This window comes from Gamsiella multidivaricata (genome assembly GCF_025024155.1).
Source record: "Gamsiella multidivaricata strain RSA 2152 chromosome Unknown BC939scaffold_5, whole genome shotgun sequence".
Classification (NCBI taxonomy): Eukaryota; Fungi; Mortierellomycota; class Mortierellomycetes; order Mortierellales; family Mortierellaceae; genus Gamsiella; species Gamsiella multidivaricata.
Window position 1 is genome coordinate 288,987 of NW_026251713.1, and position 17,809 is coordinate 306,795.

Genomic DNA, 17,809 nt, shown 5'->3' on the forward strand with positions numbered 1-17,809 from the left:
TCAATCTTCCTCCCATTCTTTCTCTCACTCTCCACACCCCTTTCCACTGCGAAACCTAAACACCATGACCGACGACCATCTGAAGTTTTTCTGTCTTGCCAACAGAGTCCCGCCTCAAGAGCATTCCCGGTCAAGATCCCCTCGGACGATACCGTCGGTGACCTCAAGGAGCTCATCAAGGCTAAGAAGGCTGCCGCCTTCAACGACATCGATGCGAACGAAATCACGCTCTGGCACGTCTCGATCCTAGTAGTTGCTATCAAGAATGTCTTTCTTGACAAGATTATTTCCAAAGAGAAGCCCTTCCCAACAACTCGTCTTTCCAAAGTGTTCCCCAAGGACCTGCCTGAAGAAGCAATCCACATCATTGTGCAGCGAACACAGCCAGGTAACCTATCAGGCACAATGCCTCTTTTTCCTGTTGCACTTGCACTATTGATGAAATAATGACTCTTGATCTCATTGTCTCTTGCATTCTATCGTGCTGTTACATTAACTGTTCCTATCCATGTTCCCACCCATCCCTCAGAGCTCTCCGCTCGCGCCACTCCACCTCCTGGTCCTCCCATTTCTTGTAAGTGCGCCAGCTGGCGATGGTTATCAAGTGATGGTGCATGCTGCAGTAGGACAATGCTAAACGTGTTTACTCCTTTGTTACCATTCAAATAGCCGAGAAATGGCAAGGACTTATTGAAAAGACTGAAGGCGACTTCTTTGCTCCTGACTCGGCCAATTACACGAGCCTCGTCCGATTCCTGAAAGCCGACTAGGTGATTCCATCAACCGGAGGATCACTTGGGGGTCTGCCCCTTGTTACTCCCCGCGCAGGTTTGCAGAACGACCGACTTAGTCTGTTGTTCCTTAACTTGCCAGAATCATCCGAGCATCAGGACCCACTCAGCACTGCCGACAAGGCGCTTGAGACGATTCATGGACGAGCTATTCCTTTCCAGACCTTTTTGGTGTTTCCGGATGTGGAAAAACGAGAACAGCTATCGAGATGCTCTGCAAGCAATGGGGCTTTTATTCCAGCGGAAGCCGCACAGACTTTGGCCCCGTCGACCTCTTCAAACTTCTTGAGCTGATCCAAACCAGGAATCGATACCGAACTTGCGACATGAAGAGTGACAATCATGTTCGCGTTCTGGCGCTGGCCCTTATCCTCGCGCATCTCATGACCTTGCGCCACTGCCTCGACATCTCGGAACTCGAGAATATCAGGTTTACGTGCAAGCGATGGATGCTGTTGCAAGTCTGCTCTCAATCAATGGACATTGGCGATGTCTTTGCCAGTCTATTTCAACTGATTGCCACCCATATCCACAGTCATTATGTCGACCATGGGTTGGTGACGATGCTGGTTCATGAATGATTCTCTGAGCTACGCCAGCGTCTTCTGAATTACACGCCAAACGAGACTTTCCGTGGCTCTGCTTATAAGATTCTACTTGTTGTTGACAAAGCTCAAGAACTCAGCAATGAGATCTTTGGGACCTACATTTAGCTAGGCCATTTATACGTGAATAAAGTATGACTCGGGGTCCCTGCTCGGTATCTTATATCCTATAGGCACCCGTGCACGGAACTGTAACATAAAGTAACTCTCATGGAATAAGCAAGGCGGACGCGGGCAAGCGCGTACTTGGAACGAGTAAGCAACATTAAATTGGAAATGCTTTCCGTAGTCCTTGAGACGTGGCGCGACCTTGTGAAGAGTAATTCTGCCCGAACCTTAATTCGTGATAATCGCATCCAGTCTCATGAGGCTGCGCGAATAATGCTGCCCCGCTTAGCGTTCTGGGGATTAGCCGCCAGTTTTGTTCGATATGCACTGCGTCCCTGGCATGGCGAGCCTCCATGGCATAACCCGCCTCTGCATCTTCATCTTCCATCTCCCGCTCCTTAAATACGCGGACCCTAAGGTAGCGAGCACTTTCGAGACTTGGATAAAAATAAAAAAAAGATTGTCAGTGAAGCAAACTTTTTTTCTGCTTTTTTCTTGACAGCTAAACTGCTCTTCAAGCAAAAGACCTCACGTCTGCATTTCCAAGTCGGACACCTGCCTCCTGCAATTAATAAGGTGATTGGCATCCTCCTGGACCTCATGCACCAGCATCCGGCCCGCACATTGACCTACAAATTAACAGAACGAGTATGAGGTTACAGCTGAAAAAAACAAAAGAATCTATCGTCTATTCTTACTTTCTCTTTTGTCCAAAGACTTGCCTAGAAAGTGACCATAAGACCTTGGGAGTATCTCATCTGGGATTGTACCCTCCCCATCTCTTGCAAAGTTATTCCAGCATCATCTGCGTTGGGACCAAACGTTTCTTCCTGATGGTCTCAAAAACGCTTGAAAGACTTCCGCAGCCTCCCTCGCTTGTCCTGCCATATCGCCTTCGAGTCAATGAGTTCCATGTAGGCTTTTGTCACCAACTGTCTATCACTCAAGTTAACGTGACGGACGAAGCTTCCAAACGTGGCATGCTCTTTCCCTGGGCCTTTATCCTGTACCCAGCGCAGATAAGATGGTGATGATATGGCGAGCTCCGCCTCACTGCACTAATAAAGAGCTCGGCCAAAAAAAAAAAAAAAAAAGAGACAAAGCCTTTGTAGTCCTCCATCAGCATCAACGGCGTTCCTCTAGGCACTGTATCAAACAGAACGATAACATGGAATCCAAGAGAGCGTATGTCATTCAGAACCCTCCTGAAGACTACCATTGTCGTAGCCACTCCCTCACTCGGCAGAGTCCGTAGTATATCTGCTGGAGCGGAAGAAGCGGGGCCACACCTGACATGATGTTTCTGCGCGGGGTAAGACCAGAGTCGGCGAGCTGCCTTATTTCCCACATCCAGCAGTATTATATCCCATCCGAAAACAATTCTGTGACGTAATGTTTATGGTGTTTTCCAACGAGACCCGAGATCCACTCATCCATCCACTTTCTCTTCCTCCCTACTCTCCTCACTCTTACTCTCAATCATATTCAAAATGCGTGCCTGGTCCACTCCCATTCTCCGCCCTATGGCCCCCTTCTTCATCGGAGGCGCCATCACCTTCTACATCATCAACGGTGCTCAGGAGACTATGCTCAAGAGTACGTTTTCATCTCATTTTGTCGGCGTGTTTATGTTTATTCTACATCTGTTCGGGAACCCGCGGATGAAGCAAAAGCAGGATGAACAGCCACGAAAAGGACTTCTTCACCAACATCGCAGCACTGCGGTCGGTTCAGGATCCTTTTTTTTTATTCTTATAACGTGGTTTTTTGAATTTAGCTCTTTGAGTGTTATAATGCTTTTGGCTATATTGGACGATCGCCTTGAACGACTTTTTTTCAGGAACACGATCTCTCGATGCCCTCAATATATGCGGATTTATGATCCAATATTAACGCGACTATCATTACTCACTGCGATCTTGCTCGCTTTCCTCTGAACAATTTTGCGTTACATCTATAGGCGAAACGTACAAGAACGATCCTCGCAACCCCCACTGTAAGTGTGACAGTCTGCTTAGCCATTCAAGCGCCAATTACGATACCATCTGCGCATAAAAGAACAACAAGCTATTGTAGCTTTTTTTTTGCATTGAAACATCGAATACAAGTACCATACTAACGCCTGGTAACCTCTTGTGTTCATCACTCGTAGTCACTGGCAAGAAGGAGGAGAAGCACTAAACTTCAGGACCATTTTGACAACCTTGACTGGATTCCTCGTCCTTTTTTTCAACCTCTTTTTCTTTTTTCTTCCCGCCAACTTACGACAAGAACAACAAACGTCCCCGGATTGGATTAGAAAGAATAATGCGAAACGAGAAAGGAAGAAAGCTTTTGAGGAATCGAAATAAATACACAACAAAATGAGTGCCCGATGCTAGTCGTCGACATTTTCGAGACCACACCGCAAAAATGAAAAAGAAGTCAGTGAATATGCAATATATCGATAGAAGGCCCAGTATTTCACAACGCAAACAGTTTGAAAATAAAGCAACATGTGTACATACACATGGCGCTAATGAACCTAAGGTGTTCGTTGATATTTTTTTTTTTTTTTTTTTTTTGGTGAACAGGCTGACATTGCTTCCAACAACAGCATTAATGTAATACGTGAACGCGGGGTCTTTGCATTTAGTGACGGTGGCTAAGCCCACTTATACAAATGAACACTTTTTTTAACAATTGCTTTTTGATGAAGATGAGGTTGCGTACGGATTGTATTATATCCAGCCACGAGAGGAACAAAGAAAAGATATGGATTACAAGGTTCATGTTTATTTTTATTTTTATTTTTTTTAGCACGATCTAGACTACAGGTATGCGCAAAGAATGAGTGGTATATGATTGATGATAGACTATGAGGATATGTGGATGTGAGAAATGCGGATGAGGGAATGAAAATGGCGTGCACGGATGATGATGATGGCCAGAGACTGTCTGTGCGTCAAGGTGGCACAATTAGTTGGTTATGTGAAAAAAAATGAGCGCAGACAGCTATATAGGAGACGGTTTTTCTTCTCAGGCAGCTGCCGCGGACTTGTTGGTGTATGTCTTGAGGATATCGACTCCCTGAAGCTCATGCTGATGGGATTGGATAAAGTGCGCGACATCCTTGTCGGTAACATAGAGACTGAACTTGAGCAGGCCCAGAAAGGATCGCTCCATCGTGTTGATGTCGTGCACGGAGTAGAGACCGTCGGTGATCTTGGAGAACATTCGGTTCAGACCAACACAATCTTCCTCAATAAACTATTCGGAGAGGGATTGAATAAGATGGACAAAGTAGGATAGATGAAAGGATGAGGAGGAAGGCGAAGGGGCAGAAATGCCGTTAAAGTGTACAGAGGAAAGAACGCTCGTTAGTTTCATTATCGCAATAATATATATGAGAAATGAATGAAATGTATCATATACACTGCATGGCAATGGGAGTGAGGACGGGGATGGGGTAAGGATGTCATTTTCTCACTGCATCTGTATGGCATCAACCATGCATCCAATGTGGTACCATCCCATGCCATATGGCACCCGTCTATGCCATGCGATGCAATATGCAATGCAATGCATCCAGCCCACTCGCATGGATGATGACCGCCAGCGACCTTTAACTAGACTACTGTTACTGCAACAAACAAACAAACAAGCAGCACATGCCATCCGATCCTTAAAAGGAGCTCAACAAAACACAAAACCCGGCTGTCGAACATCATTCACCCCCGATGTACCTGAAGACATCTACAAGAATACCAACGCAGCATTCATTTCACTCATTCATATACCCAGCCTTTGTACTCACTCTCCTCTCTCTCACCCTCTCTTCAGTAATATAAATTGTATATGGGTAGCGAGAATAAAGCTTTGCTGTTTTTTTCACGGAAGTGGTTGCTGTCCAATCCTGTTGAAATCCTAGTCTTCACTCCTCTTCTAACGGCTCCGATGCAGCATGCGAAAGTTCAATTAACCAAATCGCACGTTGTGTTGTATGATATAGTTGTGCGTTCGCTCTTTCCACTTCTTCTTCATGGAAGGTATAGATCACTATTAAACCAGCGCTCTCGGCCTAGATCCATGTTTTGTGTATGTACCATGTGGATGCCATGCTCCACCATGCCCTGCCAAGTCATGACTCTTCAGCAATTGTATTAATTGTCTGTAAGAATGTCTTTGAGAGCTTGACACCATGAAAACGTTTACCCAACGATTTTCTTTTGTTTGTTATTCATATTAGCCATAGATCATCCGTGATCCCCCAAATATCAAACATCGGGGACATGGCAATTTATGGGCGATCGGCCCCATCCATCTAACCCGCGTTTCGTCTCAGCCAGGCAAATATTCCTTTTTTTTTCCCCCAAAAGTACAATAAAACAATGTTCGTATATTGCACCACGTACCACCACCCTCCCTCATGCGATACGCATTCATATCCGAGGAGGGAAAGAAAAGTGCGGTATTTACATCCAAAATTCAGGCCAGGACAAATATGAAAGGATACAATCACAATAGTACTGTGTGCCAAAAACAGAATTGCCCTATTTACCTTTTTGACGACCAATAGGGCTGACAAGATGATCTTGAATGGCGTGTCAGGATCTCCTCGGGCCATATTCGTCAGCACCTTCTTGAGCCGATCCACGTAGATTAACGAGATCACCAGGGCTAATTCTGTCACACATGCCTTTACACAGATATTACGGAGAAACTGAACCAAATGGTGCTCTTCCCCGGCTCCGGCTGTAGTGGCTGTTGTGGCGGCTGCTATTGAAGCCGTCGACGTGCAGACTGCGCTTTTGGGGTAGGAACAGCGGGGAGAGCACTGCAGCACGGAAAGGACAGATTCGGCAGCTAGGGCTAAGATGAAGAAGAAGGAAAAAAAGGTTGAACAAAATCAGCCATTGTCTGCATATGCCATTACACACGTTGCAAACATGCGCGCGAACAGACTACACACGCACTGCATCATCCTTCGAACGCATACAGCTCTTTTGTTTGTTTTTCTACTACGGCGATGATAACGGTCCATAAATGGAGACGGGTGATAAAAACACCAAACAACAATAAAAAAACGAGATAGCGGGTCAACACATGTGCTGCGAATGACGTGAAATAGGCACGAAGCAGGGATTGGAGAATTCTGGGTAGTAGGAAGATCAGTGCACTTTATCACGTAAATGAATGAAAAAAACAGACGAAAGGATTTAAATGGTCCGTTGAAGGAAGGGGTGCTTTATCGAGCAAGTGGGAGATGAGAGAAGACGGAGGTAGGGAGTAGACCACATCCATCTCCCTCCTCCTTCAGCTCCTCTTCCTCTTCCTCCTCGGGCGGGAGAAGGGGGAGCAAATCTCTCGGGAAACCTCCCTTCCCCAGTCTCTCCTAATCCTTCATCAGATGTTGAGACCTGGTGGAGCGTAGGACAAGCGAAAAGACTAGGAAAACTTACACAATAAGGCTTCGGGACAAGGCGAGCACCCAACGGACAGATCCACTGCGAGTTGCGTCTTTTCGGGCAGATCGCAGTCGGACAAAGTGGATGAAGATGAGGGCGAGAATGAGGATGACGGTGATGATGATGATGATGATTCCATTTTGTGCTGTATTTTTATGTTTGTGGAGGGCTGAGATGTAGGGAAGGAGTAAGCAATTGCCGTGGATGGGACGTTAGGGTGTTCGTTCAAGAAGGTTGATGATGGTGAGAAAGTAAAGGCGAGACAGGGCGGGGAAGGACGAGAGCGTGGATGGATATGTGAATATGAATGCGAATGCGAATGTGGATGCGAATATGAATGCGAGTGTGAATGCGAGTGTGAATGCGAATGTGCAGTGTGAGGTGTTGTGTTGCGGCGGAGCGGGTACTTATAAGACTTTTTTGACTTTTTTTTGGTTTGAATAGAGTGGATGCGGATGGGAAGAAGAAAGAAAATGGGCAAAGTAGGATTGTCAGAGACTGAACTATATAGTGCAGGACAAAAAGAAAAGTGAAATAGTACCACAAGGCAAAGACTACCTGTGTGTAGGGCTATGTGAAGACAATTGCAGACGGGCGACAAATGGAAGACAAGACCATGGTCAATGTTGTGTTATGTGATGGATATGTTTGAATGGGAATGAATAAAATATCCCCTGTAGTCTTGTGTAATACTCTATATAAACATGTAGGGCTATAGTCTAGGATGCATATCCGAGCCATCGGATATCTATCGGATATCGGATTTCATTTTAAAAAAATATGAGCGAGCGAAGGAGATCGTCCTCTCTTGCTCTACATTCTTCCCCGTGCAATGCGGCGAGTGGAGTATTCACTGGTCGATACCCTCGTTTTGAAACACATATGCACGCATGTAGTATCATATTCTTTTTATTACAGCTCAGTAATTGTTTATGGGGAAATACATGAGAGGAAAGAGAGAACAGCCGCTTCTCTTCCCGTACCAATGCTAGATGGTCCATGGGAGAAATACACAGCGGTCGTGATTGGTTCCACGGTAGTCTGGCTGGTTGAATCCTTGCTTACTTACACTGCAGTGTTCAATAGCTTATGGTGCTATGGTGCTATGGCGGTGATGGTCAGCGAAGCTGAAAGGGGCCGGAACTACGCTAATAGTGTGGTGCTGACAATCCTTCATTCGTTCGTTCATAAGCAACCGCATGAAGAGCAGCATCGCTTCCCTCTTCGGAAACAAATCCTTTGATAAAGCGATAATGGGTCCGTGATCGGCATCTTTCAGCCGCAGTGCACAACAGACAAAAAGAACAGCTGAACACAAATACCAAACATGCTTTAAGAAAACAAGGTAGATCGGAAATTGAAGGACAAAAGCAGCAAACAAAGGGGAAGAGATAACAAAAGACGAAGAACACAGGCATGGCAAAACGACAAAGAGATGATGGCGAGGCGAAGAAGAAAGTGATGGGAAAATACGATAAGGATGGACTGGACTAGATGGATCACGACCACTAGCTGATCTGCACAGCGAGGTGCTCATTTATGCTGCCTTCATTTTCTACATTTGCCTTGGCGCCATCTATCGACATATGTTTCAGGCCCGACACTTACGATCCGCAGCGATGCAATTGCTGTTCAGACCGGGACATCCGCGCTGTCTCTCTTATTGTTCTGTTTGTTTGTTACACACAGATTTTTACATTCAGGACATTCAGGATATTCAGGAACAGGGTCCAATTCAGGCACAAACATTCACATTTATTTTTATTACTATTCGCAATATTCGCGCACTTGAACCGAATCCATATTGCGAGAGCGCGATCTCCATAGTAAGCCAGCATAGGGAGTGAACTGTCGTTTGGCCTCTTTTTCACTTCAGACTAGGTTGGGGCTACATCCTGAAGATGGACCTGTAGGATGCAGAGCTCTTTTGAGATAGCCACATGTACAGAAGAATAGATACTCGACTTGAAATGGCCCCCATCAATAGTGGTTTTTCAAATATATGCTAGATTATGCTGCACAAGTCGTTCCTCCGCAATGTTTCTCATGCCCGACCTCGCCTGGCATTTTGGCATGAATCCCGAAACTCCGATTGCAGGGGTACTCAGTCTGGGAGGCAACGGGGGAAGGGGGGAAGGAATAAATCCCCCTCCAGACGCAGCGGCAGGTCATTCGGGTCAGGGTCAGATCAACATGAGCATTCAGTCTAATGGGCTCGGCCATAAATTAGACATACCAATCACAGCCCGCGGACCTGATGATGTAGGCTGAATTCAAAAACCCTTTTCCCATTTCTTATTTTTGGAACCGTACACGCACGGCTACCGGCACGATCCAGCCTGGCCAAGCTGGCTGGAATAGAAGAGAAATTAGGGAAGGGCCCTTAAGATGAGTCTGGGCCTAGCTATATGGACTTCAGTACATGTACGTTCTTTTTCTTCAAGTCGACATTCCTCGTTCTATAGTACATTGTTCATGCACGCATGTTCGAGGTCAAGGAAATTGTTACAATTTATTCCAAGCCTTTGTCGCGCCTACAGTCAATGTCAGTGCACAAGCAGCAAAGGCAGCGAAGGCAGTGTCAGCAATGGATTGGGGGGGCGATGCGATGGTTGAGAGCAGCAGCATTAGCCCATCTGATCTATGCCTCGTACCCATGACGCTTCAAAAACGCCTTCAGATTCTCACTACAGTAATCGAATGGCGTCTGCCCTTCGCCATTCTGTCTATCCAGATCTGCCCCTGCCTCGAGCAATGCCAATGCCGTCTCGCCGTGCTCATCTTGACATGCTAAGTGTCTATAATCAACCCCATGGTAGAGGACAGAGAGAAGGTTTGTAAGCAATATGGCAGCAAATGCAATGCAATGTATGCATCCCCTTACCAGGGATCAACGCTTGACCTGAAGAGATGAGATTGATCAGTCTTTCTTACAACGGTGTGTTCCTCACAGAGTCAGGAGTATTGAGACGAGAGCCCTTTTCGATCAACAGCTTTGTCAGAGGAGTGTATCCGCGGACTGCAGCGCGATGACTAGATAAAATGAATGCATGAGCAAAACGCATTATGGGATACCTCTGTATGTGCTCATAGAACTACAACAATGATAAAACTTACAGCGGCGTCTGTCTGTTGTCGTCTTCCAGTTTAGGGTCCGCGCCGTTATCGAGAAGAATTCTGGCGACTTCCATGTGGTTCTTTGAAGCCGCGTAATGCCTACATATATGACAAGTCAGCAGGACGTAGGGACTGAGTAAAGCGCACATATTCCCAGTATGAGATATATTTCTTAATACGATGGCTTACAGAGCCGTTGTTCCAGAGTCCGTCTTTGCATTGACCTCGACCTGCTTTTTTAACAGCAAGGAGGTGATCTCCGCATTTCCCACCGAAGCTGGTTGATCAAATAGAGAAAGACACGCTTAGTATGCCCGTTTGCTCATCCGGGCAGGTAAACAGAAGAGCGATTTCCACGTTGTAGATACCTGCGATATGAAGCGGCGTCCATCCAGCCTATAATGCAGCCATAAGAATAACCAGTGATTAGAATAATTAGGATAGGCCAATTGGTTGCATTAGAGTCCTGCCTTCAGCTTACCTCGTCCTTGCTATTCACTGGTGCACCCTGCTCCACGAGATACTCCACAATGTCCAGTCGCTTTCCCGAGACTTCAAGCGACAGCCAGGATATGTGATGTATTGGAACGAATAATCCAGGTCAATTGACGTGTTTTGTTTTTCGTGTCCCATCTGCATGGCTCAATAGGAATCGTGTCAAAAAGATACGATGACCAAGATCAAGAGGAATAAAAGGTTTTCTTCGCGTACCGGCCCAGTGCAGAGCCTGTCTTTCGTCTTCATCCTTGGCTGTGATCGCACTCTTGTCTTGTTCGACCAATTGCTTCACCAACCCAAACTGGCCCTCGAGCGCTGCGTTGTGAATCGACATTGCAAATGGGGGAAAGGAATGGGTTGCTGTCTTTGAATGGAAGGTTATGAAGGAGCGGAGCGAATGAGAGCTGGATTCCACTTTGGCGAGGTTGCACACGCGTTGTTGCGCTGTTCCCAAGGAATTGGGTACTGTCCATACGTGGATTTTCTAAGATGGGCGTGTACGTTATTGCTGGCGCTGTGCCACCAGTCGCACAGGGCTCTTCCTTTCTTTTGTCTTCCAACAGTCTTTTTTTACCACAACTTGTCACTCGCTCCACCTTTGCAACCATGAGCGCCCCCAAGCTAGTAACTGCCGCAGACTTTTCCAGGCTCTCAAGCAGCCTTGAGTCCTTCTACAAAGCCAGGCACCAGTCTTTCGCTCCCACTTCCTCCTCCTTGTCTCGCGCCACCACAAAGGTCACTACCAAGACTGAGGTCGCGAATTCCAGCGAAGGTCCCGCCCAAGAAGAATCCGACCTTCATCCCCCGTCTTCTCCAAATTTGATGGATCTGTCTGATGCTGGGCAGGTCATGGTCCAAGATCATCCTACCACGAAGACCAGTCCAGCGATCTCTGCCACACCCACGACACAGCCAGCACAAGACCATGGCGATAATGGTCTTTCAACTGATGTTTACGAGACAGCAGCATACGCGCCACCCAAGGACTCTCAGAGCACTGCCTCAGATTTTCCCGACAAATCATCCACAGAAGGATCCAGGCCCCAGGATCAGTTCTCCTCGTTGTCTGTTCACGAAGGCCACAAGAAATCAGCAGATGTGTCTCAAATTAGCCTCAAAAGGACTTTTAACACAATACTCGATTTATCTGGATCCAAGTGGGCTAGGGCCGCGGTCGAGGTCGAGAGCCCTATTACGCTGAAGCCATTGATGAGTATTGCCAGCCAGACTCTGACGCCACCAGTAGAAATAGTCAATGCGTACGCCACTAAGTTCGATACTGGATCCAATGTTAACATGCCGCCCCGGTCAGAGAGCGCAGACAGGATAGAATCTGGACCCAAAACGCCGGAAACGGACGATAGAACCAGAATGATGCGGGACAAGAAAGATCCGATGTGGAACAAATCAACATTGACAGATTTACAGAAACAAGGATTGATCAAGCAGGGACGCGCTCTTGCCAACCTTCAAGTCCAGAAAATTCCAACATGGCGAGGTAACGCACTTGTGGGGAAGGTCCAACCGAGGAAGACTCACGAGAAAGCTCCGGAGTGGATGCAATTCGAACATGTGGTCGAACGCGCGCCAAGAAGAAATATGATCTGTTATGACCGTGAGTTCCTGATGCGCTTCAAAGACCACAATACCCTTCCTCACGGAGCCGAGGGTGCTCCTACGATGGTCCGAGAAAGAGTCGAAGAAACTAAGTACAGACAGGCCTCCGTTGCGATTAAGTCAGATACAGAAATACCTTCAGTCGCACGACCTCGAGTCCCAACAACCAATTTGCACGAACAGCTGTCTGATCAACACAAGATCAACCCACTGTCCAGTCTTCATGTTGAACATTCACCAGCCACCAGGAGTGGTGGCATCAGGTAGGCGACTTGGCAATCTATGTGATACTTGCCTGTGGCTACGTTGTTCTGCTAACTCCCTGTTGTCTACAATTTTTATTTTTATTTTTTATATTTATTTATTAGTGGCCGCGTCTTCAGCTTCAAGATCAGAGAACCAAAGGGTCCACCTTCGATATCCCTTTTGGAACAGCCTAATGTAGGCTCTAGGGGCTTCCATTCCTGCACAATCTCTTACGGCGTGGATCGCAATCGCGATTGAACGCCTTTCTAGGCGACACTTGCAATTAAACGCGCGGTATACTCAATAGTACGACAGGTTGCAGCTGATATTGATAAATAAAACCAATTGCTCTTTTTATGAACCAACCGTCGAATATTTTATTACGACCTCATGCTATTTACTGCAAGGTACCTAGTTCTAAAGACGAATCATCTCAAGTGCGATCAACAGACTGCAGACGACAGATCCAATTGTAAATGTCCATGCCTGCGATGTTTCTGTTGACAAAGATTTCTTCTTGCCCTGAGGACTCGGTACAAACTGGTCCCAGAAATGGCTCTCGATCTGATCATTAGGCGGTCCTGCAGCTGGCAGGATCTTACCATAGCTCGTGGACTGAACTACCAAGATGGATTGTGGCGCCTTGGGTAATGTGCTAGTTGCTGGGATGGCCTGTTGAGTAGCAGGTTGTCCAGTTTGGCCGATTGTGATGACCGCTGTTACGGTCATAATTGTGCCATTGAGGACAGTGACAGTTGAGATGACAGAGGTTAAGGGCATGGCTGTAAAGACCGGATTGTTCGATATAGTGATTGTGGCGTGGCTGCTGCCAGGGACTTGGGTCTTGGTTGGAGCGGTTGCAGCGAGCACACTCGAGTCTGCAGAAGCTATACTTGGGTTGACACCTGCGCCGGGTTGAGGCCCCGGTGGTGGTTGTAGTTGTGGTTGTGCAGGCACTGTTGGGATGAGAACCAGGACGGTAGCGAGGAGGGTAAGAGCAAGGATGAGCAGACGTTGACACAACAGCAAGGTATATGTGGATTGATGGCGGCGTTTAGACATTTTTTTTGTGGTGTAAGAGAGGGGTATAACTGAGTGTATGTGAACAAGTGCAGGAAGTGCGAGAGTAGATCGTTAACGAGAGTGAAAGAGATAGAAATGGAGGGATAGCATGGAAAGTATTAAAAGGGACGACCTTGCCTTTTCAACGCTCGGAACCAGATAGCGGTTGAACGGGGGCGCTGCCTGGTACCCGAAGCGCACATGCCCGCACAACGAAATACTGCTGCCTCCTTAAGATCCCTTCCTGTCTTCCCACTCCTGTCCTCCTCGTCTCCTGGCCATATTTTCAGACATGCAGTGAGAACCAAAAGAGAGAAAAAAGGGTGAGAAGGAGGAGTATGGGGGTATGGCTGATGACCTCCTTTCTGGTCTGGTAGAATGAAGATGTAGCTCTACCTTCCGGAAAACTCTTCTGTCCCAGATTCCACGTAAATAAGACGTAGAATATCTGTTTCTGTGATGGAGCATTGGCCTAGGAACCTACCAATTCTCACCCACCCCCTTGGCCACCGCTAACTGAGGTTTAATCGGAGAAAGCCATTAGAAGTGACAAACTAACCAACCAGCTCCTCGCAATGTCGCTCGCCTGCGACTTCCGATCCTCATATTTTAATGCCCCTCTCTGCAAAAAAAAAAAAAAAAAAAAAAAAAAAAGGAAGAAAAGAAACGTTACGCAGCTTTGCTATTTCTTTGCCAAAACAGGTGTCTTCACAGATCGTTGAAGCATTCCGTGAGTGGTGAAACATTTCGGCCTCTCCATGGCTCATTATCGTCCATGTCAAATACCAGAAAACACAAAGCTCATGAATGTCACTCTTGGTTTACTGAGGTGGTGCTCCTCGCTCCTGAATATCCGCTTCCTAGAATCTGTACGCGCCTTACATGAAGGGTTCTGATTTCCAGAAGGAATGGGTCCGCTCATGTAGTCACTCTACATTGCCAGGAGGTCATGTAATACGGTATTACGATAAATTCTGGGTCATGAAAAGAAAAGAGCAAGCAAACAAGTGCTCTTTCTTAGGTAAAATCATTGCACTGCTGTCTCTCATGAGCGAGCAAGCAACTATTTCTTTTACCTGCGTTCATTAATTCTACGAGTCTACCCTTCGGTGCTTTGGAGAATGATGTCGTCGTTGCATGAGAATGAGCCCTTCAAACTGTCCGGCTGGCTGCCAGTCTGTCAAGAAGTGAAAATAGGAATTCACTTTAGGATTATGTATTCTTCGTTGCCCGCCTGTCAGAGGCTGTATGACGAATGTAGAAAGAGAGCATCCTCTTGAAGGCAAGAGTCCTTCCTATAGTTAATTAATTCTACTTTTGTCCTCGTTCGATGGCTTTTTTTCTCTCTTCTTTTTTGGCTATACGTGCCCATCTCCTGTAAACCAAGTGTGCACTCAGATTCCAATTGTAGTATGAACATTGATCTTGGAGCAAGAATATGAGCGATGTGCAGTAGATCAGCCGCAGGTCAGGCCGAGCTATGGAGCAGCTTGAAGGCAAATCAATACGGAAACCCAAGGAGCTTTGACAGACTGGGCAACCACATTCGTAATTTTGAAGGATGTGGAATGGAGTTTAGTGTTGCGGTACAGTTCCGCCAGGGCGGCCCTAGTTGCTGTCACCTTCTATCCTGATATCACCGCGATTTTTGTAAACTGTTCAATCCTTCATTCTTTACTCTCTTTACTGCTCCTCTTGCTGGACACTTCCGGATATGATGTAGATCCTTATTGATCTTGTCTCCTCCCTCCTCATTCTATGCTCCAACTCGGATTATTTCATTCACCTTTGTCTGCCCATCGAGTTTAAACTCCTTTTCCATACTCAGTCCTTTGAATAACTTTCGACCATTTATCTGGCCTTTTATGACAAAGGCCATATACAACACACACATTCCTTCCGTCGCGTCAAACCAGAACGACTAACCACTCTACAAACTCTAATTTACTTTGCCTTATACCTTGCTCCCTTCACTCTGTGCGGTTCCTTGTTTTCCACGCTTGTTGGCATCCCCTCTCCCTCTCTCATTCTCTCTCCCTTGTGTCTTTTGTCTGTATCTGCGCATCCACTTACTCATCTAAACATTTTTTCTTTCCCTGTCTCTTGGCCCTTCTGTCCCTCCCCCGCCCGTTCTACACTCGCGTAATACATTTATCACCAACACCTGATCCCTTTTCCTTCCTTCAGTACGTTAGCCCCACAACACTTGACGTTCCGATACCCTTGGAACCAATATCCGCCCTTAATCTAATTTGCATTTCCACTAGCCTATCGGCATACCACCTGCCTACAAGGCACACCAACAGAAGGTGAGTAAAAGGTTCCCTATCACGATCAAGACGCGTCGAAGCATCTGTATAGTCTGGTCACAACTTACGCCTTGACCCAGGTCGTCAGGTCTATTATTTTGAATGAGGATACAAACGAATGCGTTATTGTGTTATCGAACATGAGAGTACCCGTGCCTTGTGCTTCGTGATGACCTAACTTACGGTCTATCGCCTTAGTGCTCATGCGCGTTGTTCAGTCAACCTGGAAGAGTCGATATTGTGGGTCGCTTACGGCAGCTAAAGCACGAGACAGACCGTGAGAGAGTGGGAAATAGGCTAGGACAGTACTAGCCGGTGGTGCTTCTTTGTTGATTATGCTGGGAGAGCGGGACTGAATTGAGTCTGTGCCTAAAGTGTTTTTGTCATGCATTGGCATGTTGGACAGGACAAACCATCCCTACCTTCCGCACGCGTCTACACATACGCTTCCCCCCCCGCCCTCATCCTCCTCCTCTCCCATTTTTTTGTTCCCCCTCCCCCTGTCTCTCCTTTGATTTTTTGCTCACTCATTCTGTCTCCTTACTCCTCCTTGTCTCCCTCTCTGTCTTTCCCCCCCCAAATACTTCACTATATTCTTTTCCTGCCTCTTAAACACCATTCATTTCAACTCAGTCCAATTCAGTTCTATTCAGTATATGATATCGCACCCCATTGTATCACAGCGAGTACTCTTGCAAATATGCGTGCTCCACAACATGTCGAGGAAAAATACGGCAATCCAAATCTGACCCGAGAAGCATCGATGATTTCGTTCTTTGCTTTGCGTGTCCTGTTCCTGGGTCGACCACATCAACCCCGCCTCTATCTTTTTCTGCTTCTGCTCTTACAATTATCAAAGTGCACTGTACTACATTGCACGAGCGCGTTTTGAGAGATGAGCCAATGTCCTTCTTTACACCTATACACCTTATCTGTAACATCACATTTACACATATGCCATGTAAACCCATTCATCAAAGTGTTCGACCACCTGGCAGTTCTAATGAGCATGATTCCGAAACATTTGTTGAATGACCAAAGAACAAGGATGCGTCCTGTATGACTCGGATAATCTGCATAGGCGCTGCCGCAGACGGAAAGAAAGAGAGGTGAAATGATGTGCAGAGCATTGCACGTATCCCCCCTGTCGCCCATCCTCCTTCGACCCATTCTGCTGCAGAGAGATAGTGGCGGTATCACGGCCCAGCTGGCTCAGCTTCCTGTCATTCTCTGTCCTGCCAGTAAAAGCAAAAAAGCAACAGCAGAAGCAGCTCCTGTTCATCTGTTGTATTCATTCAACGAAGCCCCTTTTAGGCGCTGTCCTGCAAATACAGCCAGAACCTGGTCGAACCTCGATGCGTACTCTTCTTCGTGCTCTCTTCACTTCTTATTTATATTTACTTCAGTGCGCTCTTTCACCACACTCTTTTCTCTTCGTCCTTTTCCTCCCTTCCTTCACCATCCTCTCTCCTCCTCTTCTTCCCATCTTCATCCTTATTCTCATCCTCGGCAAAGCAGGACCACTCTTTGAGCACGAACACTTCCTTCCATTCTTAGGCCTTTACTTTACAACCTATACTCTTCCATCATACCCTTGCCTTCCCTTACCGAATATCCCAGGCAATCCAGATCTCACCCCTGTGCGCGACTTTGTACTCCATCCTCAGAATGTATGTGACATGGTGGTACCAGCCTTGGTTCGTGTGTTACACTGGCGCACAGGGCAACTCGCTATTATTGTATGATTGGTGGCCAAACGAGACACGAAGGCACCCATACATCCAATCCCATCTCATCAATAGCTTGGGCCGTGTACATCTCTGTGTTCCCATTGGGTGGCCCCTTTGGAGGACGTCCCTGGCTCCATGATACCTCCCCACCTCGTCATTGGCCCGTCCAAAAAAGGACAGGACATAGCCTTTGGCGACGCGCATCTCCTACTGCTTCTCTCGCTCGCTCGCTCTCATTCTATCTCTCTGTCAGTATCTCTCTATCTTTGTGCTCGCCTT

At 46.8% G+C, this 17,809-nt stretch overlaps 8 protein-coding genes across 8 annotated transcripts; 5 read left to right on the forward strand and 3 right to left on the reverse strand.

Moving 5' to 3' along the window:
• Nucleotides 1-64: 64 nt before the first annotated feature.
• On the forward strand, nucleotides 65-770 carry BC939DRAFT_499130 (uncharacterized protein; the record flags this gene model as incomplete). Its single annotated transcript, XM_051559908.1, has 4 exons — nucleotides 65-84; nucleotides 108-388; nucleotides 530-574; nucleotides 670-770. 4 exons carry the CDS (start codon nucleotides 65-67, stop codon nucleotides 768-770), a joined length of 447 nt encoding a protein of 148 aa, XP_051416668.1.
• Nucleotides 771-1,000: 230 nt separating this feature from the next.
• Nucleotides 1,001-1,372, forward strand: BC939DRAFT_499131 (uncharacterized protein; the record flags this gene model as incomplete). Its single annotated transcript, XM_051559909.1, has 1 exon — nucleotides 1,001-1,372. The coding sequence occupies one exon, from the start codon at nucleotides 1,001-1,003 to the stop codon at nucleotides 1,370-1,372; it is 372 nt and encodes a 123-aa protein (XP_051416669.1).
• Nucleotides 1,373-2,939: 1,567 nt separating this feature from the next.
• Nucleotides 2,940-3,603, forward strand: BC939DRAFT_222654 (uncharacterized protein). Its single transcript, XM_051550796.1, has one exon. It carries the CDS (start codon nucleotides 2,995-2,997, stop codon nucleotides 3,439-3,441), a length of 447 nt encoding a protein of 148 aa, XP_051416670.1. The 5' UTR covers nucleotides 2,940-2,994; the 3' UTR covers nucleotides 3,442-3,603.
• A 466-nt stretch (nucleotides 3,604-4,069) lies between these two features.
• Nucleotides 4,070-7,532, reverse strand: BC939DRAFT_437871 (uncharacterized protein). The gene is made up of 4 exons (XM_051553749.1): nucleotides 6,946-7,532; nucleotides 6,045-6,355; nucleotides 4,203-4,753; nucleotides 4,070-4,107 (listed from the first exon to the last, which is right to left on the reverse strand). The coding sequence occupies exons 1-3, from the start codon at nucleotides 7,088-7,090 to the stop codon at nucleotides 4,523-4,525; spliced, it is 687 nt and encodes a 228-aa protein (XP_051416671.1). The 5' UTR covers nucleotides 7,091-7,532; the 3' UTR covers nucleotides 4,070-4,107; nucleotides 4,203-4,522.
• A 178-nt stretch (nucleotides 7,533-7,710) lies between these two features.
• On the forward strand, nucleotides 7,711-8,447 carry BC939DRAFT_437876 (uncharacterized protein). Its single transcript, XM_051553750.1, has one exon. It carries the CDS (start codon nucleotides 7,784-7,786, stop codon nucleotides 8,192-8,194), a length of 411 nt encoding a protein of 136 aa, XP_051416672.1. The 5' UTR covers nucleotides 7,711-7,783; the 3' UTR covers nucleotides 8,195-8,447.
• A 935-nt stretch (nucleotides 8,448-9,382) lies between these two features.
• Nucleotides 9,383-10,091, reverse strand: BC939DRAFT_437878 (ankyrin repeat-containing domain protein). Its single transcript, XM_051553751.1, has 2 exons — nucleotides 9,886-10,091; nucleotides 9,383-9,749 (listed from the first exon to the last, which is right to left on the reverse strand). Exons 1-2 carry the CDS (start codon nucleotides 10,014-10,016, stop codon nucleotides 9,593-9,595), a joined length of 288 nt encoding a protein of 95 aa, XP_051416673.1. The 5' UTR covers nucleotides 10,017-10,091; the 3' UTR covers nucleotides 9,383-9,592.
• Nucleotides 10,092-11,122: 1,031 nt separating this feature from the next.
• Nucleotides 11,123-12,775, forward strand: BC939DRAFT_437881 (uncharacterized protein). Its single transcript, XM_051553752.1, has one exon. It carries the CDS (start codon nucleotides 11,173-11,175, stop codon nucleotides 12,448-12,450), a length of 1,278 nt encoding a protein of 425 aa, XP_051416674.1. The 5' UTR covers nucleotides 11,123-11,172; the 3' UTR covers nucleotides 12,451-12,775.
• A 21-nt stretch (nucleotides 12,776-12,796) lies between these two features.
• Nucleotides 12,797-13,585, reverse strand: BC939DRAFT_437883 (uncharacterized protein). Its single transcript, XM_051553753.1, has one exon. It carries the CDS (start codon nucleotides 13,489-13,491, stop codon nucleotides 12,847-12,849), a length of 645 nt encoding a protein of 214 aa, XP_051416675.1. The 5' UTR covers nucleotides 13,492-13,585; the 3' UTR covers nucleotides 12,797-12,846.
• Nucleotides 13,586-17,809: the final 4,224 nt, after the last annotated feature.